Source organism: Neoarius graeffei, chromosome 2 (assembly GCF_027579695.1).
Source record: "Neoarius graeffei isolate fNeoGra1 chromosome 2, fNeoGra1.pri, whole genome shotgun sequence".
In the NCBI taxonomy this organism is placed as follows: Eukaryota; Metazoa; Chordata; class Actinopteri; order Siluriformes; family Ariidae; genus Neoarius; species Neoarius graeffei.
The window spans coordinates 126490490-126517403 of NC_083570.1; the positions used below are offsets into that span (position 1 = coordinate 126490490).

Consider the following 26914-nt stretch of genomic DNA (forward strand, 5'->3'; position numbering starts at 1 on the left):
GTCAGTGTTAGCTGTGATTGCTGATGCAATCTTGCTAACCGTGATTGATGTTCCAACATTCTGTTCCTGTCTTGTGGGCTTGTCCTTGAGGCAGCAAAGTGCATTAATTCAACGTTATTTTGACATTGGAAGAGTCAGTAATGTGTGTGGTATATTTGTATAAGTTAAAGGTTCTGACTGCAAAGTTGAATTCTCGGCCAAATTTTCTATTTCTATGGCTGTAGGAGTTTTGATATGTTGCGCTGCTGCACACATACACACTGTTACCCCTTTTTCACCAAATCAGTTCCAGGGCTGGTTCAGGGCCAGTGCTGGTGCTGGTTCACAACTCGTTCAACTTGCGAGCCAGCTGAGAATCAGTTTGCTTTTCCATAGCTCGTGGTGCTAAGGGAAGCCACATCATTACATCGCTGTATACGTCAGTTACGTCGTTGTATACATCATTACGTCGCTGTATACGTCAGTTACGTCGCTACGTTTGCATAAACCTTGGCGCAAATATCGAAGCAAAAACAACACGGAAGAAGCAGCAGCAGCAACAACAACAACAATAATAATAATGGATGACTTCACATTTGTACAGCTGCTGCTTCTCGGCGCTTAAAAATGGCGATCTTTCACGGTCTTGTTATTGTTGTTGGTCTTAACAACTCCGCCCCCCCGCTGACGTAAGCGGTTCTTTCCTCTGGCCCAGCAGAGAGTTGGTGCTAGCCTGGAATGGGTTTTTCTGGCCCCAGAGCCAGTTCTTTGTCAGTGGAAACAGAAAACCCAGTTCCAAACTAAGCACTGGCCCCGAACCAGCCCTGGAACTGCTTTGGTGGAAAAGGGGCATGTGTATCCTGTGTGGAAATGTTTTGCTGATTAATAAATGTAAATGTTTTGTCCTGCATTTTACGATTCTGGAGATTGCCAAAGCAAGTGAGCAACAATATCACATGACCACTGTGGGGCATGTTTGACCTACTTTAACCAAAACAAGTCGGTGTGGGCAAACATGACAGACTCAGCTCTCCCTCCAGCTAAAAGTCAGCGGAAAAGAAAAGAAAAGGAAAGCTTGCCTAGTGAGTGCAACTGCAAAATAGTGCAAGGTTAGATAACATAATTTTTCTGGACAGATAACTAAATCTTTCTAGCTAGCACTTAGCTATCTTAGCCTTAGAGTGCATGGGCTTGACTCCACAGTAGCGAGTATGGAGTTACACACCTAATGTTTTTATCCTACAGAGAAAGAAATGAGAACACAAAAGCAGGAACAGAGAAAAGATATAAATATTTGTCTTTTGTTTCATGGATCTACTCATGAATATCAACCACAAATTACAACCCCGATTCCAAAAAAGTTGGGACAAAGTACAAATTGTAAATAAAAACGGAATGCAATCATGTGGAAGTTTCAAAATTCCATATTTTATTCAGAATAGAACATAGATGACATATCAAATGTTTAAATTGAGAAAATGTATCATTTAAAGAGAAAAATTAGGTGATTTTAAATTTCATGACAACAACACATCTCAAAAAAGTTGGGACAAGGCCATGTTTCCCACTGTGAGACATCCCCTTTTCTCTTTACAACAGTCTGTAAACGTCTGGGGACTGAGGAGACAAGTTGCTCAAGTTTAGGGATAGGAATGTTAACCCATTCTTGTCTAATGTAGGATTCTAGTTGCTCAACTGTCTTAGGTCTTTTTTGTCGTATCTTCTGTTTTATGATGCGCCAAATGTTTTCTATGGGTGAAAGATCTGGACTGCAGGCTGGCCAGTTCAGTACCCGGACCCTTCTTCTACGCAACCATGATGCTGTAATTGATGCAGTATGTGGTTTGGCATTGTCATGTTGGGAAATGCAAGGTCTTCCCTGAAAGAGACGTCGTCTGGATGGGAGCATATGTTGCTCTAGAACCTGGATATACCTTTCAGCATTGATGGTGTCTTTCCAGATGTGTAAGCTGCCCATGCCACACACATTAATGCAACCCCATACCATCAGAGATGCAGGCTTCTGAACTGAGCGCCGATAACAACTCGGGTCGTCCTTCTCCTCTTTAGTCCGAATGACACGGCGTCCCTGATTTCCATAAAGAACTTCAAATTTTGATTCATCTGACCACAGAACAGTTTTCCACTTTGCCACAGTCCATTTTAAATGAGCCTTGGCCCAGAGAAGACGTCTGCGCTTCTGGATCATGTTTAGATACGGCTTCTTCTTTGAACTATAGAGTTTTAGCTGGCAACGGCGGATGGCACGGTGAATTGTGTTCACAGATAATGTTCTCTGGAAATATTTCTGAGCCCATTTTGTGATTTCCAATACAGAAGCATGCCTGTATGTGATACAGTGCCGTCTAAGGGCCCGAAGATCACGGGCACCCAGTATGGTTTTCCGGCCTTGACCCTTACGCACAGAGATTCTTCCAGATTCTCTGAATCTTTTGATGATATTATGCACTGTAGATGATGATATGTTCAAACTCTTTGCAATTTTACACTGTTGAACTCCTTTCTGATATTGCTGCACTATTTGTCGGCGCAGAATTAGGGGGATTGGTGATCCTCTTCCCATCTTTACTTCTGAGAGCCGCTGCCACTCCAATATGCTCTTTTTATACCCAGTCATGTTAATGACCTATTGCCAATTGACCTAATGAGTTGCAATTTGGTCCTCCAGCTGTTCCTTTTTTGTACCTTTAACTTTTCCAGCCTCTTATTGCCCCTGTCCCAACTTTTTTGAGATGTGTTGCTGTCATGACATTTCAAATGAGTCAATATTTGGCATGAAATTTCAAAATGTCTCACTTTTGACATTTGATATGTTGTCTAGGTTCTATTGTGAATACAATATCAGTTTTTGAGATTTGTAAATTATTGCATTCCGTTTTTATTTACAATTTGTACTTTGTCCCAACTTTTTTGGAATCGGGGTTGTACATTCCTGCGACTTAAAACTCTCCGAGGTTGATGCAGAGTCATGATGTTTTCCACACGTCGCCATCTTGGTGTGACGCAGTTCCATAGTTATGCTAATTAGTTAAAGCTCCTCCTTCGCATTTGGCTGTTTCCTGTTTCTGTAGGCCTGTACTATTTACCTCAAGAGGGAGGAAAACAGTCCCAAAATGGAAAAAAGTGATCCTCAGCACATCAAAATGATCACATCTCGTCTGCATGATATTGCTCTTGCAGGACAGAGGAATATGCCATGCACAATAAAAAAAAAAAATTCAGATGACTTTGCAGTACCTTTAAGTGTGTGTAGGTTATTAATGTAGATGTTGTGGCAGTTCATGATGTATTTGTGCAAGTTTGAGTCCCAGTGAGACACCAAATTCCTCTTCTCATCTCATCTCATTATCTGTAGCCGCTTTATCCTGTTCTACAGGGTTGCAGGCAAGCTGGATCCTATCCCAGCTGACTACGGGCGAAAGGCGGGGTTCACCCTGGACAAGTCGCCAGGTCATCACAGGGCTGACACATAGACACAGACAACCATTCACACTCACATTCACACCTACGGTCAATTTAGAGTCACCAGTTAACCTAACCTGCATGTCTTTGGACTGTGGGGGGAAACCGGAGCACCCGGAGGAAACCCACGCGGACACAACATGCAAACTCCACACAGAAAGGCCCTCGCCGGCCCCGGGGCTCGAACCCAGAACCTTCTTGCTGTGAGGCGACAGCACTAACCACTACACCACCCTGCCGCCTAATAATAATAATAATAATTGCTAGCACTATGATGACCTCTATTAGCCCGCTTGTCATGGTGTTTCCTGCCAAAGCTGACTATTTTTATTTCCACCCAACCTACATAACTATGAGTAGTGTGTGTGTGTGTGTGTGTGTGTGTGTGAGAGAGAGAGAATGAGTGTGTGTGTGTGTGTGTGTGTGTGTGGCTGCTGCTTCTTCTGTAATTGGAGCCGCTCCTGAAACACACACACTTGAAATGAGCCGCCGTGCCGTGAACAGCTGGAGTTGAGGGGTTTGCAGCGCGCGCGCAGTCACCGGGTTTCTCCTTTAACGGGATTTGGCGGAAGCGGATTAACGGATTTAAACTCGTCTAAAACACCTGTTAATAACTCGTTTCCGGTTCCGTTGGTGTGTGCTCGTGTGCCATGGAAGCGCTGTTCGAGTGCAGGGTTCAGTTCTTGGACGACACCGACCCGTTCAACAGCACCAGCTTCCCGGAACCCGCGCGCGCGCCGCGCTACGCCTTCCGCCGGGACGCAGCGCTCGGAGACCAGCTGGCCGCCGTGCACGCGCTCCTGCGCCCCCCGCACAAGGTCAGAGCGCGCGCGCAATAATAATAATAATAATAATAATAATAATAACTAACAACAATAATAATAGATTGTGTTGTAATAAATCTAACGGTTAATCCCTGTACCATATAAACAGCATTATACAGGAGGCTAGATCATAATGTCATTAAAATAAGGTGGTTGTTTTTTTCTGGACTTAATATAGTGCACTACAGATAGTTGATCAGTGGTGTAGGGGTTAGCGCTGTCGCCTCACAGTAAGAAGGTCCTGGGTTCGAGCCCCGTGGCCGGCGAGGGCCTTTCTGTGTGGAGTTTGCATGTTCTCTCCGTGTCCGCGTGGGTTTCCTCCGGGTGCTCCGGTTTCCCCCACAGTCCAAAGACATGCAGGTTAGGTTAACTGGTGACTCTAAATTGAGCGTAGGTGTGAATGTGAGTGTGAATGGTTGTCTGTGTCTATGTGTCAGCCCTGTGATGACCTGGCGACTTGTCCAGGGTGTACCCCGCTTCTCACCCAGAGTCAGCTGGGATAGGATCCAGCTCGCCTGCGACCCTGCAGGACAGGATAAGCGGCTACAGATAATGGATGGATGGATAGTTGACCAGATTTGTCCTTGTTTGTTAATTTTGATATCACAATCTAAAAATATCATCCGGTTCTACAATATTAAAGACACACAATATATTCAAAAAAATCAACCCGAACACAAATAAGTTTGTAGACCTCAGAGCAGGTGAGTGCTCTCTCCTGATGAGGACATATCTGTGTGGACAGCGAGGAAATGAAGGACTGAGTAAAGTTTTCTGACATCTTCAGGACACAGGAGTTTCCACTTCTTCATGGTTTCTCAGGAACATGACAAGCTGCAGGGATTTGGGTTTTTTGTCTTATTAACTGAGGGCAGCACAGTGGTGTAATGGTGAGCACTGTCACCTCACAGCAAGAAGGTCCGGGTTCGAGCCCCGTGGCCGGCGAGGGCCTTTCTGTGCGGAGTTTGCATGTTCTCCCCGTGTCCGCGTGGGTTTCCTCCGGGTGCTCCGGTTTCCCCCACAGTCCAAAGACATGCAGGTTAGGATAATTGGTGACTCTAAATTGACCGTAGGTGTGAATGTGAATGGTTGTTTGTCTTTATGTGTCAGCCCTGCAATGATCTGGCAACTTGTCCAGGGTGAACCCCGCCTCTCACCCATAGTCAGCTGGGATAGGATCCAGCCCTCCCGCGACCCTGCACAGGATAAGCGGCGACAGATAATGGATGGATGGTCTTATTAAGTGCACAAGAGACTGGTAAGGGGACGACTGTTTATAGCTGCTATAACACAAGTGACAACATTTCACCAATGTTCCACGACCAGAGAGTGGGGATGAGTTTCTGATTTTGTAGACTGTGTGAAATTCGTTGCAGGTCACATCACGTTCATACTGCATTGGAGAGTATTTACTCTACCCTCTTACCACAACGTGAGTTTCTCAGCTTGGCACATATACTGACCTTCAGACTTCACTTTTTCTGTTAGTATTTTTTGCAAGGAGACATGAGACACTGAGGGGAAACATGGGACACAAATAAAATCCCTAGCTTAATCCTACATGTTTAATTTTTATTTATGATTAACCCCTGTCCCATATAAACTGTATGAACACACAGTGGTGGTACAGCGATAGAAACATGTCAGTTTACCCTTAAGCTGACTCAACTAAACAGTTCTATTCTCAAGAAGGGATGAAATCAGTTTAATCCTCATGCAGGGACACGCCCACACATCTAACAAACATTTTAAACAATTTTATATTTGTAAACCTCAATAAAAAAAAAAAAACTGTAAAATGAGAATTGTCCCAGCTCTCCCCATTTGGACATTTTGGAGAAAAAATCCTTAAATGTTTTCCCCCAGAATTTCTCATCTCATCTCATTATCTCTAGCCGCTTTATCCTGTTCTACAGGGTCGCAGGCAAGCTGGAGCCTATCCCAGCTGACTACAGGCGAAAGGCGGGGTTCACCCTGGACAAGTCGCCAGGTCATCACAGGGCTGACACATAGCCCATGTTTACATTAGACCGTATCAGCGGATCATCAGATTAACGTTTTTAAAATGATTAGTGTGCACACAGCAACGCCAATACACGATTTGCGTGCACACAACAACGCCAATACACTGATACGCTCGGCTCCGCAGGCATCCTGCGCTCCAAATCACTCCGCCCTGAACAGCGAGTGCCCTCTGGAGGGTGCGCACTCCGACCCTGCGCAGCTCACAGAGCGCGCGAGTGAAGTGCACAGCTTGTGATTCGGGACTGAGCCGCTGTGTGTGTGATCCCAGCGCATATCACTCATCACTTGCAAGTGGAAGGATGGCAAGCCTAAAGACAATCATAACTACACATTGGGCAGTATTTGCATCAGTATTTGCAGTATTTTCATACTTTTATACTCTTTAATGAAAGGTGATACAAGGCGGAAGTCCGCACCGTTTTTCAGCAGTCGCGTCACATGACCAACGCCAGCGAATCAGGAAGGTGGATGTCACAGTGACGTTGTCCAATGACGACGCCAGCTACAGCTCAGCACAGTGTATCCGTGTATCTCAATGTTTACACAGCACCGGATCAGACACGATCTGGATTGAATACGTGGACGCTGGCGGATTCCCGTTTCCCGGCGTTTCCAGGCGGTTTAATGTAAACGGACAGTGCATCCGCGAAGAAAACGAGACAGATATGGTCTAATGTAAACTTAGCCATAGACACAGACAACCATTCACATTCACACCTACGGTCAATTTAGAGTCACCAGTTAACCTAACCTGCATGTCTTTGGGGGAAACCGGAGCACCCGGAGGAAACCCACGCGGACAACATGCAAACTCCGCACAGAAAGGCCCTCACCGACCACGGGGCTCGAACCCGGACCTTCTTGCTGTGAGGCGACAGCGCTAACTACTACACCACCGTGCCGCCCCCCCCCCCAGAATTTAAGTTTAATAAATAATACTATATCTGGTAGCTCGAGGCTACAGACTTTAATTCCTAACAAATCCCCAATTCTCCAGCGTGCATTACACCATAGAGTGGAGGTGGAGGAGAAAATACATGTTTTGGTTGATAAAATATTGAACTGCATGAACCTTACTGCAGTGTCCAACTTCACGGCTCCAAAGGAAGGAGGTCACTCTCAGGGGAAAATCAAATTTCTAATGGAATCTAAAATGTGATTGGGAGAAAATAATTTATGGGAATATAAACTGTCCCAAGTCTCCCCGCTCTCCCTTCACTTTAAACAGATAAAAAAAATGATGTGTTGTTCTTTAAAGGGGGCATGCCATACACATTTGGATTATTCTATATTAGTCCCTGAAATGCTTTTGTAAAGTTTTTTTTTTTATTGAAAAACACCTTGGTTCTTTTTCTCGTGCAGTCATATCCTGGTATAAAACCCTGTCGGGTAAGACAGGCTGATTTTACAGGTGTGCCATTTTAAATTTAAATAAGTAATTGCTCTGATTGGCTAACTTGTTTAAAAGAGAACTGTGTTAGCCACACACTGTCCACCAACATGTGGGATTGTAACTGACCTCTGAGGGGCTTCTCTGCAGGATTACCACCGTTTCAGAATGATTAATTTAACTCACTTTTGAACCTCATGTTTTAGTGACAGTGTTCATTTTCTTCACAATACTTTCGCAAAACAACAGTGGATAAACTATCCTACTCGCAGCAGGGCTAACATGTAACATAATCTATACCATCGAGGAACTGGCTTGCGAGCATAGTCATGAGTTTACACTTTAAAAACCTCAGGTTTACAGCTGACTGGATATGGCTCGGCACTGCTTTGACAGTAAGCCTGTTGACGTGCTCAGGTTACGATGGAGTTGGTGGAAGGTGATGGTGTAAACAGTAAACAAACTGTTGTGCTGTGAAATTAGATGTAAAGCTGAATATGCTGGCTGTACTCATGGACTACCTTCTGATGTTACATCTTCACTGAGTTAGCTGGAGGGTTTCTTAGTTTCATGACATTAGCATATTTATACTTGCTGTCAAAAATAGGATTAACTTTAATTTACACCAGCTTTGATGGAAAACAATCCAAACAATGTTCTGAAGCATACCTTCAAGATTGATTATTGCTTTCAGGCAAAACAGACTTTTCCAAAAGCCTTTACACAGATACTTGCCACAAACATTCAGGTTGAATCACAGCGAGATTAATGTTTTTCTACCAAAGTGACACCAAAAGACTGTAAACAATTAACACTCGAAATGACATGAGCTAGTTTAACTGCTTCCCAGGTTTTAGCAGCCTGTTCCTGAGCTCGCCCATTAGATACCATAACTATGACATGGAGTAAAAGAAATGCCATGGAATTGTTTTGCTACAGTTTTTATGTTGACATCCAGGTGCTTGGGTACATATGAAACAAATATTCACAAATTATATTCATATCATACTAACATAGCCTGTGTGCCTGATAACATTGCTAACACTGGGGAAGCTAACTTGCCAGGCTAACCTGAACTAGTAACTGATAACTACCTGAAGTTTGGGAGTTGTTTATTACTCTAAGGCCGAATCCCATTTCACCCCTTGGACAAACCCCTTGGCCCTTCCCCTCCATTTTGCGCGTTCACGTGAAGGGGTAGGGGTATCCCAATCCCAGTTAACGCGGAGGGGTAGGGGAAGGGGTAGGGCTTCTGTACCCCTCCAAACGGAGATTTTCCTGGAGCTGACTCCGAACGAAGGGGTTTGAGTGATTTCCCACAATGCCATGCGGATTTCAGCGAGATTTCATGCGGATTTCAGAAAGATGGCGGTTCCCGTGGCGAAAGATTGTCATAAATGTATTTTCTCCATTATTTACGTGTTTTAAGTTGTTATCCAGAGGAAACACGCCGCTTGATTTGCTTTCGAGCTGAGAATGAGCAGCGATTTCTGAAATCCAAGCTGCTGCTAAAAAGCTTTGGGAGTGAGTATTGTTTTCGGTTGCTTGACTGCGTACGTTTTGTTCTGTTATTCTCGCTTTTATTGTTTACATGAGTGTTCTGACACCTCGTTCTGTCGGATGTGGTGCACGAAGCGCCAAATATCCCATTCAGTGGTGTTAGTTAACAAATCACACCCTGCCAGCAGAGATCTCTGGCTCTGACTGTAGCGGCTGGTCGCAGCCAATGACGCATTTGGTCGCGTTTTGCTAACGTAAACGCTGACGGAGGTACGCGATGACGTATGCGATCGTTGAAGGGCTATCCCAATACGTAAGGGTTGAATTTCAAGCCCTATCCCTTGTAGCTCAGTTTCAAGGGGAAGGGCCAAGGGGAAGGGGGAGGGGTAGGGGTAGAAATTAGAATTGGGATTGGGCCTAATACTGTGGTCAATTCAGATAATGTAGCCAAGCAAACTGTGTTTATCAAACTACATGTTTTATCTAAGTTTAGCGTCATGAAAAGACTGTTAATGTTAGCTGACTGGCTAATGTTATCTTAGGGTTCAATCCAAAAGGAGAATTTTATTACAATATTCAATACAGTGTTTACCATTTAATGTTTTGGACTTTTGACCATTTTACTTATGGTTGGTGGACTGGAGCTTGACTCCACCAGAGTCTGCACAGCTCCGTCTTTCAATATCAACTTGTAGCAAAGCTCATCTGAAACGGCCCAAAGGTATTAAAAACTTAAACTGTCTTCAGGGAAGTGCACCAAGCACAACACTAATGTGAGGCTGAACTTATCAGGGACGGCCCCAAAAATAAAGTTCAGTTCCTCTTTTCAAGTATTAACTTACTTTGGAATTCTGTGCAGACTCTGATTTTCTTTTGTGCATCCTGGAACAGCACATTGCACTTTCTCTCCATGTCTCCACTTCTTCTATCCAAGGAACCTTTTGCTGAATGATTAGATTGCTCCTCCCCATCAGCTTGCTGTGGGCAGTCATATGTTAATGAGGGGTGGTACCAGGGAAGTTTCTACATAGGAATAAGACACTTTTCTAACTGGTCTGCTCTTTGTGAATATTTTATTTCTATGGCCTTTACAGACTGGGAAGGTAATAGTCCACTTTGAGAGTGTCACACGTGCACATGTTGGCTGACTGTCATGCCCACCTTGAACAGCACGTGCTACGAATTGACTCACATGTGCGCATCTAATGACTCACACCGACAGCAGATTAAGGTGCAATCAGCGCGCATAGATAAGGATGCTTAAGATTGACTCACTTTGTGAAGTATTTAGTTGTTGTGACACATTACTGAGCCATATTTACATACTGTTCTCCTAGTTTCTGATTCCTGTTCCTGGTATTTGGTTCTGTTTTTGTCTGTGGTAGTCTGTGCCTTACACAGCCTATTACTTGTTTACCATTCAAGATTTATGCCTGCCATTTTGGATTGTTTGCCTGATTTTGTCGTATTCTTAATAAATATCTTCTGCACCTACATCCGTCTTCACCACCCATCCCTGACAGAATACATTGCTGCTATATGGATGTCGTGGAAGATAACCAGCATGCCCCTCTATGCCATGCCTGGATTTCCGTGTCTCAGCCCCTAGCCGTGTTTTTCCGACAGTGACTTGGTATAGACACCCCGGCACCCTATGATGGGGTGGAATATCACCCAAAGGGATTCACCTTGCAATGTGCCTTTTTTATGCTGATCTGCAGGAGCCCAAGCCTCCAGAGCCAGTCTGGGTCAGCTGCATGATTAACGGGCTCACGGGACGAGCACACCAATGGGACAGTTTCCTCATCAGAGTAGAACACCCTTGCCTATGAAACTCCCAGTCATTTCAGGTCATTCTCTGGTACCTGTATGAGGTGTTGGAGAAGGAGGACCCCCATGAATTTTTTTTTTTGGGGGGTCTACAGTTTTAGAGGCCGATGCAGTGGAGAAGGCCATCGCTCCAGAGCCAGTTCCATAGCTAGTTCTAGAGCAAGAGTTGGTGCCAGAGGTAGAGCCAATGCCAGAGCCAGTACCAGTGCCAGTGCCCGAACCAGAGCCAGTGCAAGAGCCCGAGCCAGAGCTGGAGTCAATGCCAGAGCCAGTGCCAAGGCCGGCACCAGTGCAAGAGCCAGAGCCCTCACCAGAGCAAGTGCCCAAGGCAGCACCCGAGCCATAGCCAGCAGCTGAAACAGAACCAGAGCTGGAGCCAACATCAGAGCCAGTGCCAATGTCAGAGCCAGTGCCAATGCCAGCACCAGCACAAGAGCCAGAGCCAATACAAGAGCCAGTGCTCAAACTAGAGCCAGAGACAGTGCCAGAGCCAGGACAAGCACCCAAACCAGAGCCAGAGCTGGAGCTATCACCAGTGCCAGCACCAGAGCAAGAGCCAGCACCAGAGCCTGTTCCAGAAGCGGTACCAGAGGCTGACAGGGTGGCCTCTGCCCCAGACTTCAATGAAGATGTCATCCATGTCCACTCTGGAGCTCAAGTCCTGCCCAGAGTCCATGTCCAGTCCCAAGCCAAAGTCTTGCCCAAAGCCCATATCCAGGTCCTGTCCGGAGCCGAGCTTAGGTTCAAGCCCATGTCCAGTCCAGAGTCCAGGTCCTGTCCATAGCCCGAGCCTGAGCCAAGAATCCAGTGCCATGTTGGCCCAGAGCAGAGCGCTGAAGGCATGGCATCCAACGTCAGGCCCTCATCCCTGGGGCCATTAAGGATGGATTTAATTTTTTTTTTTTTGGGGGGGGTTCTGTCACACCTGTGCTCATTGGCTGACTCTCATGTGCACTCTGGATAGCACGTGCTACGGACTGACTTGCGTGTGCACTGCCAATGACTCACACCGGCAACAGATTAAGGTGCAATCAGTATGCATATATAAGGATGCCTAAGACTGACTCACTTTGTGAAGTATTGAGTTGTTGGGACACATTACCAAGCCATATTTACGTAACATTCTTCTAGTTCAGTGGTTCCCAAACTTTTTGGCTGGGGACCCCCTTTTGGACTTCAGAATATTTTTGGGACCCCCTGACATCGACCCCCCCCACCACCACCCATTATGCAGTGTGTAGTATAGTAATAATAACCATAATAATAATAATAATAATAATAATAATCAGACGGATATTAAAGTTGCTATTTTTTATTCACAGAAGAGCATTATCCACAAAAGAGCATTGCACATCATAATAAAACAGAACATTACACAGAACATCAGAATATTTTTTCAGTGACTTGTGTGTGCTTGCTTTTCAGTACAGAGTTTTTCAAATCTTGGTGATAACTGTGAGATCGCCACCCTTAGTTCGTTTTCAATGTTCAACTTTGCCCTGTATTTGGTCTTGATGGAGGCCACTGCAGAAAAGCCCACCTCACAGAGGTAGGATGTGGCAAAAGGGAGGAGTATGGCCACAGCCTTTCCACCCAACAGTGGGTAGTCTTTTTCCACCCCAATCCAAAAGGTAGACAGTGACTTGGCCCTAAACTGCTGTTTGTATCCTATGTCTGAGGTCACATCAATGAACTGTTCCTGTTCAGTAACACTGAGATGAGCAGGTGGCCTTGTATTGAAGGGGTCTGTGATCCATTCATAGTGTGCCAAATCCATAACAGGAAAGTACCTCTGAAAATGTTGTTGGAGGGCAAAAATGTGTGAACGAATGCATGGCATGATTGTGTTGTGACTGTTGGTGTTATGGAGAAATGAATGCAAGTTCTGAAAGCAATCTGTTGTTCCCTCCTCAATCATCTTTCCCCACAGTTCCAATTTCCTTGTAAATGACTGCATTTTAGCGACAAGCTGAGGGAGATGGGTGTTGGGTCCTTGCATTTGCAGATTCAGTTCGTTCAGTTTTTGGAAAATGTCACTGAGGTAGGCAACTGTCATCAGGAACCGTTTGTCGTTGTAACAGAGTGCCAGTGCATGATTCTCCTCCTTGAGAAAAATCCGTATCTCCTCTCGTAGCTCAAACACCCTGTTCAATACCTTCCCACGTGACAGCCATCGCGCTTCGCTGTGAAACAGAACTGCCGTGTGTTTGGAGCCCATTTCTTCACAGAGAGCAGCAAAGAGTCGAGCTTTAACAGGGCGCGTTTTGATATAATTGACAGTGGCGATTGCGTCCGTCATCACCTTGTTCAGTTCGGGACTCAGCTGCTTCGATGCCAACGCTTCTCGGTGAATCATACAGTGGGTCCACTGCACATTGGGGGACACACGCTTTATGAGCGCTTGTAGCCCACTGCGCTTCCCAGCCATAGCCTGAGCCCCGTCCGTACACACTCCAACACAGCACTCCCACTTCAATTTTGCCTCTTGCAAATAAGTGTCAATCACTCGGAACAGTTCATCAGCAGTGGCTCGTGTTTTCACCTCCTTGCAGAATAGCAGATCCTCTCTCATGTCCTCTGTATCAACGAAACGGATGTACGTGATTAATAAACAGTCTCGGTTGCTGTCAGTGGCTTCGTCGACCTGCAGAGCAAACCGGGTGCTTGCACGTACTCAGTCGGTGAGCTGCTCCTCAATGTCGCCAGCGATGTCATGTATGCATCTTCCAATCGTATTATTTGAGAGGGGGATCGCCCGTAACTTGTTTGCTGTTGCCTCATCGACCATGGACCCCCACTTTGGGAACCGCCAAAGTGCAAGAAGCCACACACAGAAGCGGAGGAGGTGATCCTGCCCTGTGCCATTGAAATGGTGAGGACCATGGTCGACGAGGGACCATCTAGTTCATCACTGACCTTGGCATAATGGTCTCCAATGATTTGTCCTGGTCAAAGCACATAGAAGTCACTGTTTCTAAAGCAAACAAAATTCTTGGTCTCCTTAAGAGAATCTGCTGGGACATACGACACTTCAGCATCAGAAAGCTGCTATACTGTGCACTGGTCTGGCTGAAGCTGGAATATGGTAGTAGTTTGTGGTCACCTTACACTACTAAGCATCGAGCCCTCTTAGAGAACGTCCAGTGAAGAGCAAAACATCCTATCCTCAAAACATGACATATGTTACTGTTGCCACTATGGAGGTTGCATGCTTGCGTGATGTGTCTGTGGGAATGGGTTTGTGAGCCAGAATGTGTTTTGAACAGTGTTCTGCATTTTTGTTTAGTGCTATTGTGGTGAATGGGAGATGTCTTTTATTTTTCCTCCAGGTGCTCTGGTTTCCCCCACAGTCCAAAGACATGCAGGTTAGGTTAACTGGTGACTCTAAATTGACCGTAGGTGTGAATGTGAGTGTGAATGGTTGTCTGTGTCTATGTGTCAGCCCTGTGATGACCTGGCGACTTGTCTAGGGTGTACCCCGCCTTTCACCCATAGTCAGCTGGGATAGGCTCCAGCTTGCCTGCAACCCTGTAGAACAGGATAAAGCGGCTACAGATAATGAGATGAGATGAGTATTGGGGAAATTAAGGGACCTTCATAAAAATGCATGACATGCACAGTGTTGAAGATGCATAGATTCTATACTTGTCTACTTCCCAGGATGTATAACGTACTGCAGTGTTAGGATTTAGTACAGTGAGATTATCAAGTCTACTCTTGTTTTGTTGGTAAGAGGAGATGAAAACTGAAAGTAGAGATTAAATTTCAGAATTACATGAATTAAGTATCCATTAAATCTGCCTGCATTCTCCACACAGTTATGTCTGGTGGGACTCGAGCTTATAATTCACTCGCCTATGGCACCAGAACTGCCTCTGTCCCTGTGTCACATTGATATGTTTCATAAACAGGAAGACACATCCACAACATGTCCTCTTTCATCAATAAAACCTGTACTCATCAGATCACAAGACTCTAGGCCGTTCACACCCAGCCCCCAGTGACCCACACCAACAGGGTAACTCAACGACACCTTAGGATTGCTTTTCATCCATGAGAGGATAAATACCTGATACTCCCTATTAATCAGACAGAACTGAAGAAGCCTTTTGGATGAGAGGTGAAACGTCTTCAAGAATCTTCAAGCAAGTCCAGTTGCTCTCTTTTACCACCCACAGATCACTGTGGTATCAGAGGAATAAAATACTTGGGTACATACTTTTATAGGAAAATAATCAATACTGATGTGATAACATGAGCTCCACTTCATTACCCCACCCTGGTACTGATCATTTTCTTGTAAGCACATGACTCCCAGAGGTTTGTTTCCTACGGTGGTATTCAGTGTGCGGTATTTGTGCTGATAAACAGAGCTTAATTCTGACTCTGTGGAATTAATTACTCAACTTGAACTCAGTGACTGCATCCTGTCAGAAGTCTTGAAGAGCAGGAAATCTGCACTGCTCCAGCCCCTGCATGAACTCCTCTGCCTCTGCTGGGAACAAGGATACATCCCCCAGGATATGCATGATGCTAATAACTACAGGGGAATCTCCCTCCTTAGCACTGTCGGGAAGGCATTCGCCCATGTTGCTCTGGCATGCCTGCAGACCCTAGCCTCCCAAGTCTACCCAGAGTCCCAGTGTGCCTTCTGAGCTGGCCGGTCAACTGTGGACATGATCTTCTCATTACACCAGCTGCAGGAGAAGTGTCAAGAGCAGCAAATGCCACTCTTCACCATCTTCATCAACTTGACAAAGGCGTTTGACCTGGTCAGCTGGAGCGGACTCTTCAGACTACTGCAGAAGATTAGTTGTCCTCCCCAACTGCTTGCAGTTATCACTCCATTCCATGAAAACATGCACAGCACAGTTTGCTTCAGTGGTGCAATATCTGAGGCCTTCCTGGTCAGCAGTGGAGTAAAGCAAGGTTGTGTCCTTGCGCTGATGCTCTTTGGCATCTTATTCTCCATGCTCCTCCAGTATGCCTTCAATGATTGCAGCAAGGGTTCTACATTCACACCCAGGCTGACAGCAAGCTTTTCAACATCGCCCGCCTTCGTGCAAAGACCAAAGTCACAGAGGTACTCATCCGTGAGATGCTTTTTGCTGATGACACAGCTTTGACATCACACACTGAAGATGGTCTGCAGCAGCTTGTCAGTCGCCTCTCCCATGCCTGCCAGGAGTTTGGATTGACCATCAGTCTGAAGAAGACAAACATCATGGTGCAAGGCACATTTGCTCCTCCAAACATCGCCATCGATGTGCAGAGCCTGGAAGTAGTTGAGAGCTTCACGTACCTCGGGTCTAGTGTCCCCAGTTCGCCCTCCATTGATGCAGAGGTGAACAACAGGATCGCCAAGGCAGCAGCAGTTATGGCTAAGCTAAACCAGAGAGTCTGGAAAAACCCCAGCCTCACCGAGAAGACCAAACTGCGAGTCCATCAGGCCTGTGTGCTAAGCACACTCCTCTACAGTAGCGAGGCATGGACCACATATGCCAGCCAAGAGAGGAAATTCAACAGCTTCCATCTGAGGTGCCTCAGATGTATTCTACATATCCGATGGCAGAACTAGGGGCCCAACACAGAGGTCTTCAAACACGCCAAGATGAGCAGCATGCTCGCCATTCTCAGCGAGAGGCATCTTCGTTGGCTCAGCCACCTCAGGAAAATGGACTCAGGCCACATTCCCAATGACTTGATGTACGGCGAGCTGGCAGAGAGTTCACGACGGGCGGGAAGACCACGCGTGAGCTACAAAGATGTCTGCAAGAAAGACATGAAACTGTGCAGCATCAACATCACCACCTGGGAACAATGTGCAGATGATAGTGCAGCTTGGCACCTTGCCATCAGAAAGAGCATATAGAGAGCAGAGGAGACAAGAAACAAAAACCTCGAGGACAAGAGTACGAGAAGGAAGGAGAGAAAACAACAGCCTTAGCAGGCATTGCCGTTCATCTGCAGCAAATGCAGCAAAGATTGTCATTCATGGATTGGACTGCACAGCCACTCGTGAAGATGTAAATAAAAACATATCTGGACACTACACCATCAGCAATCATAGATGGAAGGATGCCAACGACTTTTATAGGATCAATCAACGTTGATGTGATAACATGAGCTCCACTTCATTACCCCACTTTGGTACTGATAATTTTCCTGTAAGCACATGACTTCCTGAGGTTTATTTTCTACCTATGTAAATCACGGTGGTATCCAGTGTGCGGTATTTGTCCTGAAAAACAGAGCTCATCTCCGACTCTGTGGAATTAATTAATCAACTTTTAAAGGTGTTATCTTAAAAATATCCATCCATCCCCTGTAGCTGCTTATCCTGTTCTACAGGGTTGCAGGCAAGCTGGAGCCTATCCCAGCTGACTATGGGCAAGAGGTGGGGTACACCCTGGACAAGTCACCAGGTTATTGCAGGGCTGACACAGAGACAAACGACCATTCACACCTACGGTCAATTTAGAGCCACCAACTAGCTTGACCTGCATGTCTTTGGACTGTGGGGGAAACTGGAGCACCCGGAGGAAACCCACGCAGACACGGGGATAAAATGCAAACTCCACACAGAAAGGCCCTCGCCGGCCACTGGGCTCAAACCCAGGACTTTCTTGCTGTGAAGCAACAGTGCTAACCACTACACCACCGTGCCGCCTCTTAAAAATATGCATTTTTAAAATATTTCTATTTTTTCGAGTCCTAATTTCCTGTTACTTTCTGTCATAATCCTTCTTTTCCCAGTTTCATTTTCCACTTTTTCCCCTTCGTATTCTCACTTTCTTCGCTTTTCTTTATTTCTGTTCAAGTTTAATACTGCATGTGTTAATTCATCTACTGTTTCAATTAGTTTATGTTGGAATCGTGTGCGTGTGTTATATGCTGTCAGTGCACTCTCATGTTTGTGTGTGTGTGTGTGTGTGTGTGAGATATGCTGTCAGTGCACTCGTGTGTGTGTGTGTGTGTGTGTGTGTGTGTGAGAGAGACAGGTGGGGGTGTGATCTGAGATTTGAGAAGAGCCCGATATAACCCCAGGCGTCACATTTCCTGACTGAACACAGTTTAAAGTGTTCACAGAGCTCGTGAGTCAGCTCACACCATTACACCATCTTTATTTTTAATACAAATATAAAACAGTTCACACATTTTACAGAGTTAAATGAGGTAGGACCAAAATTTAATGGGTCTCTGTTCGTTACAGAGTGTTAAATAAGAGCAAGGCTGAGTGCTTCAGTGAAAGTTTCTCTGTACGTGGATCAGTTTTAATTTCCCTGAGGGAACCTGCCCAAAGGGATCAATAAAGTTCTAATCTAATCTAATCTAATCTAATCTAATCTAATCTAATCTAATCTAATCTAATCTAATCTAATGAGTGCTCGTGCAGATTATCCTTCACATCATCGACATGTTTATAGGAGAGTTTCCTATTTTCATTAGTTTTATATTTTCCCCTAATGTTCCTAAAATTATTGTTAATTATTTATTACCTTGTAGAGAGACCCGGATGTGGGTGGAGCACAGAAGCATGACAGGCGGTTATTTGCGTTCTTAATTATTTTCTTTATTGCTGCTTTTCAGCACACAACTCAAAACTCTCTCACACACACAGGCTATTATCGAGCCCTCGGCGCCGACCTCCCCTTCTCACTCTCCCTTTATCTGGCGCGGTCACTGGAGGAGACACACAAACACATGTTAATTGACAACAGGTGTAGTGACACGACCACTCACCTTCCCTGACTCCGCCCTCCATTCACAGACTGATGCTTGGCCACGCCCCCGCTGCCACATACCCCCACCGCCCAACTCAGGCCAGGGAGCCGTCCGGCCTGAAGCTGAATCCCCCCCCGACAGGACAGGAAGTCCGCCACCACCATCTGCGCCCCCGGCCTGTGGACCACCTCGAATTTAAATGGCTGGAGGTCAAGATACCAACGGGTGATCTGCGCGTTGGCATCCTTCATGCGGTGGAGCCACTGGCGGGGCATGTGGTCTGAACAGAGGGTGAAAGGGCATCCCAGTAGGTAGTACCGGAGGGCGAGGACTGCCCACTTGATGGCTAGGCACTCTTTCTCTATCGTGCTGTACCTGCCTTCCCGTATTGACAGCTTCCGGCTAAGGTACAGCACAGGATGCTCCTCCTCCACCGTCTGGGACAGAACGGCCCCCAGCCTTCTCCGATGCATCTGTCTGTAAAATAAAGGGGAGAGAAAAGTCAGGGGAGTGTAACAGTGGCCCCCCACATAGTGCAGCCTTTACCCTAGAGAAAGCCTGTTGGCATTGCTCCATCCACTGGACTGGATCTGGTGCTCCCTTTTTAGTGAGATCCGTCAGCAGGCTGGTGATGTCTTAATAATTAGGTATGAACCTACGATAGTAGCCAGCCAGCCCCAGGAACTGTCTCACCCCCTTTTTGGTCTTGGGCCTCAGGCAGGCCGCAATCGCTGCCGTCTTATTAATTTGCGGACGCACCTGCCCATGGTCTAAGTGGAAACCCAGATACCGTACTTCCACCCGCCCAATTGTACACTTCTTTGGGTTATCTATGAGACCCGCCCGCCTCAGCAACTTTAGGACGGCCCTAAGGTTTTTGAGGTGCCGCGGCCAGTCATTGCTGTATATGATAATATTGTTGAGGTACGCGGCTGCGTAGGTGCTGTGGGGGCGGAGGATCCTGTCCATAAGCCATTGGAACATAGCAGGTGCCCCAAACAACCCAAAAGGAAGTGTGACGAACTGCTGTAAGCCAAAAGGTTTGGAAAAGGCTGTTTTGTCTCGGGATAGAGGAGTCAAGGGGATCTGCCAATATCCCATCATTAAATCCAGTGTCAAATAAAAACAAGTAGTGCCTAATTGATCGAGCCACTCATCAATGCAAGGCATTGGGTATGCATCGAATTTAGACACCGCGTTGACTTTCCTATAGTCCACACAGAACTGGACCAACCCATTGGTCTTGGGGATCAGGACCACTGGGCTGCTCCAGTCACTGTGGGACTCCTCGATTATTACCACCTTTTTTTTGTGTTCGGGCAGGCGGTAAGGGTGGCTGCGCACTACCACCCCCGGGGGCGTCTCAATGTGGTGTTCTATGAGGTGGGTGCGGCCGGGCAGGGGCGAAAACACGTCGGAAAATTCTTTCTGCAACTGGGCTACCTCCGTGAGTTGGGCCGGGGAGAGGTGGTCTCCACAGGGGACCGGAGTGGTGGGCGATGCCAATTTTCTTTTTTGAACCTCCGGCCCCAGCTCCGCCTTCTCCAGGATTACTGACACCAATGCCAAAGGGGCCTCCTCATTCCAACATTTTAATAGATTGAGGTGTTAAATTTGCAATACCCCACCCTTGTCCATTTGCCTCACCTCAGCACCTCTGCAATACTGCATGCTGAGATATTGCGCAGAGGCACTGCTTCTGGGTATCGCATTGCATAGTCCACCAGAACTAAAATAAAGCGATATCCCCATGCTGACCGATCTAATGGCCCAACGAGATTCATCCCGATTCTTTCAAAAGGGGTCTCGATTAAAGGGAGAGGGCACAAAGGTGCTTTTGGAGTGACCGCGGGATTTACTAATTGGCATTCGCGGCACGCCGCACACCACCGACAGACATCCCCGTGAATCCCTGGCCAATAGAACCAGGCCATTATTTGGGCTAGTGTCTTATCCTGCCCTAAGTGTCCAGCAATTGGATTAAAGTGAACCACCTGGAATATGAGTTCCCGGCGGCTCTTTGGAATTAATAACTGTGTTACCTTTTTGCCAGTTTGAGTATCCTGTGTCACTCAGTATAACCTATCCTTAATAATAGCAAAGTAGGGGAAGGCCGGCATCGCATTTGGTTGGAGAATTTGACCATCGATTACTCTCACTTGATCAAATGCATGCCGCAGAGTCCCCTCTCGTGACTGCTCTAATGGGAAATCCCCAAGGGAATCCCCGAGAGAGGGAGGAGGGGTGGGGCACTTCTTACTCCACGTATTGCCCTGACACGGTGCTACCATAGATGGCTCTGTGACAGCTTCTCCCTCCAAGGCTACTCCGGGGCTTTCCCCAGACAGATTACTGCAGGACCCACTCCTTACTATGTGCATCATTAACTCCTTAAAACCTGGCCAATCAGTCCCCAAAATCAGCGAGTGGGTGAGACAAGGGTTAACCGCCACCTTTACACTATGCTTTTCCCCTCGAAATAGAATGTGGGTGGACACCAAAGGGTAGTTGTGAACATCCCTGTGCACACACAACACCTTCACCACTCGTGCTCTCTCCAATGCCTCACCTTGCACCAGGCTTTGGTGGATTGAGGTCTGATTACAGCCGGAATCCACCAAAGCCTGGTACGTATCCCCTTGGACACTTACCGGTATACAATACTCTCCGGCCCGATCGAGGGCAGTTTCTGGTGCATCAGGAAACCCGGACCACCTCTATCGCGGAGCACTGATGTTGGAGATGTCCCGGCTCCCTGCAGTGCCAGCACACCGAGCCAGGCTTTCCCTCTGCACCGGTGTTATGGACATCACTCACCTGGGGGGAGGAGACACAGACAAGGAAGGGGAAAACGGGAGGACACCACAGGTGCACCAGGCCGGCTGGGGGGGAGCCGGCCCCTGCCTCCGTGGTGGGGGAATGGGGCAAGGACGGGAAGCAGAGGGAGAGGGAGAGAGAGAAGAGAGAGGAGAAGAGGAGACATGCCTTCCTGCCATCTGAACTGCCACCATGTGTTCCTCTGCCACTCAATAGCTTGGTCCAGCGAGGCCGGGCAATGACACTGGACCCATTCCGCCATTCCTTCCGGAAGTTGCACGACGAATTGCTCCAGTGTCACCAGGTTAATCACTCCCTCGGTGTCGCGGTCGTCTGCCCTCAGCCACCGCCGGCAGGCGTCCCGGAGTTGTTGCCTGAACGTGAACGGTTGGCCGACCTCCTCCAAGCGCAGCGAGCAGAAGCGCTGCCGTTGTTGCTCTGGGGAGCGGCCAACATGCTGGAGGATGGCTCGTCGGAGGTCCGCATACACGAGCCAGCTGTAGGTGGGGAGCTGCAGTGCGGCCAGCTGTGCATTGCCCGTCAGTAGGGGGAGGAGGCACGCTGTGCGCTGGTCGACCGGCCAACCCCATGCCTTCGCTGCTTGCTCGAAGAGCGCGAGGAAGGCTTCCGCATCATTGTGCGGACCCATCTTCGTTAGGGTGAGGTGGGGAGGGTCCACTCCGGTGGCGGTCATGGGCCTTGCCGACGTGAGCAGGTGCCGGAACGCCTGGTGGTCTTCCTGTTGGGCCAGCACCAAGGCTTTGAACCATTGTTCTTGCTCCTTTCGGAGGGCGACCAGTGATTGGTGTTGGTTCTGCTGGGCTATGGTGAGGGCATGGATCAGGTCCTTGAATGGCAAGGACTCCATGGGGCTGTTCCCTTCTGCACTTGTCCCTGGTTTCAGCACCACTGTAGAGAGACCCAGATGTGGGTGGAGCACAGAAGCACGGCAGGTGGTTATTTGCGTTCTTAATTATTTTTCTTGGCGCTGACCTCCCCTTCGCACTCTCCTTTTATAGGGTGCGGTTATTGGAGGAGCCACACAAACACACGGTAATTGACAACAGGTGTAGTGACATGACGATTCCCCTTCCCTGACTCCGCCCTCCATTCACAGACTGACGCTCGGCCATGCCCCCGCTGCCACATACTTATTTATTCTGTTACTGGGGGCAATGCTGGCTTACTGCTTAAAGGTTCTGGGTTTCTGGGGGATCAAAACCCAGATATGTGAAGAAAAGAATTTCACAGTGCTGTAATGTATAAAAGGGCAGCACGGTGGTATAGTGGTTAGCACTGTCACCTCACAGCAAGACGGTTCTGGGTTCGCGCTCAGCGGCTGAAGGGGGCCTTTCTGTGTGGAGTTTGCATGTTCTCCCCATGTCTGTGTGGGTTTCCTCCAGGTGCTCTGGTTTCCCCCACAGTCCAAAGACATGCAGGTTAGGATAATTGGTGGCTCTAAATTGACCGTAGGTGTGAGTGTGAATAGTGCTTTGTCTCTATGTGTCAGCCCTGTGATGATCTGGTGACTTGTCCAGGGTGTACCTCGCCTCTCACCCATAGTCAGCTGCACTTCAAAAAACTGAATTTGAGGAGAAAATTACTTAATACTAGTGAAATGATCTTGCTGCAGGCGGCATGGTGGTGTAGTGGTTAGTGCTGTCGCCTCACAGCAAGAAGGTCCTGGGTTCGAGCCCAGCGGCTGGCGAGGGCCTTTCTGTGCGGAGTTTGCATGTTCTCCCCGTGTCCACGTTGGTTTCCTCCGGGTGCTCCGGTTTCCCCCACAGTCCAAAGAAATGCAGGTTAGGCTAATTGGTGGCTCTAAATTGACCGTAGGTGTGAGTGTGAATGGTTGTCTGTGTCTCTGTGTCGGCCCTGCGATAACTTGATGACTTGTCCAGGGTGTACCATGCCTCTCGCCCATAGTCAGCTGGGATTGGCTCCAGCTTGCCTGCGACCCGGTAGGACAGGATAAGCGGCTATAGACAATGGATGGATGGATGGATGGATGATCTTGCTGAATGGACGGATATTTTTACTTGATAAGACATCTCAGAATAAGTTGGTTGCAATCTAGAACTTGGTTTAATAATCTCAGAATTGGTGTCTTGTATTCTTCTAATAGGGAAATGCTAGATCATTTATACTATTTTCAAGATATTTTCCCTTCCTAAGATATCATTTTTTTGCAGTGTGGGATAGGCTCCAGCTTGCCTGCGACCCTGCACAGGATAAGCGGTGACAGATAATGGATGGATGGATGGATGGATGTAATGTATAAAATAAAAACAAGAAATAAAAGCAAACATTCAACTGCCTGTGTTGAAGACACACTGAGTCACACACACAAACGTGTGTGTGTGTGTGTGTGTGTGTGTGTGTGCTTGCTTCCCACCCTGCTATTTGTGACATGAGTAATTGTGTGTTATGGTTAAATCTGTAAATGTAGTAAATATAACGCTGTAAATATCTGTACATATGATAAACATGTGTCAGTGCTATATACGATCAGATAAAGTCGGTTAATTCAGTGAGATTTTCATTTCTATGCCTGTGACGGTTAGAACTTTCACTCAGTTTGGATTGTAACTGATGGCCAGAGTGGCACTGCTGCAGTTGAGCTACCGACTGAAACATCACCCATGTACTGTTTACATTAAGGACACACACTGCAACATACAGCATGAGGAGTGCATTCTGTAGGATTTCTGGATAGGAATTTAAAGGCAAGAAAGGAAACCAGCAAGTGGAAGTAAGACTGTGACATTATCCAACCCAAAAACCCCATCCCCTTCCTTCAGGCTTCTTTCCAAAACCACTCCTCCAAACCACATGAATGCGCACCGCCTGACTACTGCTGAAGGGCAAGTCCATGAGAGAGAGAGAGAGTGCTATGGGGAGGAGCTTAGAATGTCATTGTCATATCCAACTACCTTATATCTCATTCATTTGCAAGAAAACACAACATCATCATAATGAATGTAAACAATGAACATTGCTATTGCTAGTACTCACCACTGTTGACTAGCTTGCTAGCTTTTGCGATAGTGTGCAAGATGTGTGCCCCGCCTTGTGGAAGATCTCAGCCATGCACAATGAGTGCAGCAACAGAGTGCGCAGGTAGACAGGCAGCTGTTCCATCTGATTTCATTCAGACTGAGTGAAATAGGTGGACACACATTTTACAGTCCTGTGACTGACACAGATGACAGATTTTTTTTTTTTATCAGAGCATTTGATTTATTCATTTCAGCTGGGATGTAAAGATAATTTCAAAAAATATTACAAAACAATGATTTTAAAAATACTTAAAATACTTAAAAAGGAAAGAAAACATTCCTTGCCTTTAAATCTAATTGTATGCTGATTATTTTTTTAAATATCTGCTCTGTGGGCTGTGTAAAGGTCACTGTGATTAACATGACAGTGTGACGGATGTCACTGAATTAAACCTTCCATTAGTTTTAGTCTGAGCTGGAAGAGGTCATGAGATCTCCCAGTGCATTATGGGCGAAATGTCATGTACACCTGTCTCTGACACTCAGCACACCTGTCACCCTGCATACTGAACTTGGGAATGGTGTTGGTGTGATAATTTGGACACGTCTGCTGCTAACAACCACATTTACCTCTGTACAGGGCACAAAGTTACACAGGAACTCATGTTTAGGGTCATTTAACACACACAGGTGTTTATTAGAATTTATTAAATTTATTATTCTCTCTCTCTCTCTCTCTCTCTCTCTCTGCAGTTAGATGACTGTGCTCTTCAGCTATCCCATAATGGCACATATTTGGACTTGGAATCATCTCTTGATGAACAGATAGATGAGCTGGAGGGGTTTGAGCAGGACGACTGTGGAGTGTAAGACACACACACACGTGCGTGCGCACACGCACACACACACAAATGAACCCGAACCTATTCTTTTATCCATCAAAATGCATAATGGTGATGGCAATGATGGTGATGCTGCTGAGGATGATGGTGGCAATGATTTAGTTCAGTTCAATTTTATTTGTATAGCACTTTTAACAATGCACATGATCGCAAATAAGCTTTACATAAATATAAAAATTCCAGATATAATTTTTAAACATTTTTAATAAATGTATAAATTTATGCCTCATGAGCAAGCCTGAGGTGACGGTGATGAGGCAAATCTCCCTCACACTGCAAAAAATGCCCTCTAAAAAATAAGAAAAATGTATAGTGTTTTAGGGGGAAAATCACTTATTTTAAGCAAAATAATCTGCCAGTGCAGCAAGATAATGGGACTTGGTAAGATTTCTTAAAACAAGAAAAAAATATGCAAGTAGTAAGCATACCAAAAATCTTAAATTAAGCATAAAAAGCTAGTTTTTATTTTACTTGTTAAGATTTTCTCTCTTATTCTAAGCCATTTCTTCTGATTTTCAGTAATTATTGCTTAGAAACCAATTTCATCTGAGCAAATATTGCTCAAAATAAGCATTTAATACGCTTAAAAACAAGGCAAATGTGCTTGATTCCAGCTTATTTAAAGGCTCAAAACAAGTTTGTTTTTCTTAGCTAGAATACTTATTTTCTCATCTCATTATCTCTAGCCACTTTATCCTTCTACAGGGTCGCAGGCAAGCTGGAGCCTATACCAGCTGACTATGGGCGAAAGGCAGGGTACACCCTGGACAAGTCGCCAGGTCATCACAGGGCTGACACATAGACACAGACAACCATTCACACTCACATTCACACCTACGCTCAATTTAGAGTCACCAGTTAACCTAACCTGCATGTCTTTGGACTGTGGGGGAAACCGGAGCACCCGGAGGAAACCCACGCGGACACGGGGAGAACATGCAAACTCCGCACAGAAAGGTCCTCGCCGGCCACGGGGCTCGAACCCAGGACCTTCTTGCTGTGAGGCGACAGCGCTAACCACTACACCACCGTGCCGCCCTACTTATTTTCTTATCTAGAATAAATTTCTTGTTTAGGTGTGATGAATATAGGGGAAAAAATAGACTTGACAAGAACTTCAGATCTGCATTTTTATTTTTATTATATCAACAAAATGCTGCAAAACACAAGTTAGCATGAGAGGCATAGCAGGCTATGGGACAGCAAGGAATTAGAAGAGGGCCTTCAATGAACACAAAAATAAAACTTTGTTCTGTTTCACACAATGAATGTCTCAGGCATGCACACCTCACTCACATGCACTAGCTAAGAAAGGCCTACCAGTCAGCTTTGGCACATTTAAAGGCCGTGGTTTGGTCTTTCTCATGAATCTCATCACCCAAGACCAAGGTCAGACCTCGGTCTTGGGTGATGAGATTCATGAGAAAGACCAAACCACGG

General features: G+C 46.4%; 1 protein-coding gene across 2 annotated transcripts in view; it reads left to right on the forward strand.

Moving 5' to 3' along the window:
• Positions 1-4009: 4009 nt before the first annotated feature.
• The window catches only part of LOC132882272 (FH1/FH2 domain-containing protein 3-like), a 92309-nt gene continuing 69404 nt past the window's right edge, over positions 4010-26914 (forward strand). For both annotated transcript variants that reach the window (XM_060915557.1, XM_060915558.1), the window contains exons 1-2: positions 4010-4280; positions 25326-25438. In XM_060915557.1, coding sequence (XP_060771540.1) covers positions 4113-4280; positions 25326-25438 — 281 coding nt within the window. In that variant the 5' untranslated portion in view covers positions 4010-4112. The remainder of the gene's footprint in view (positions 4281-25325; positions 25439-26914) is intronic.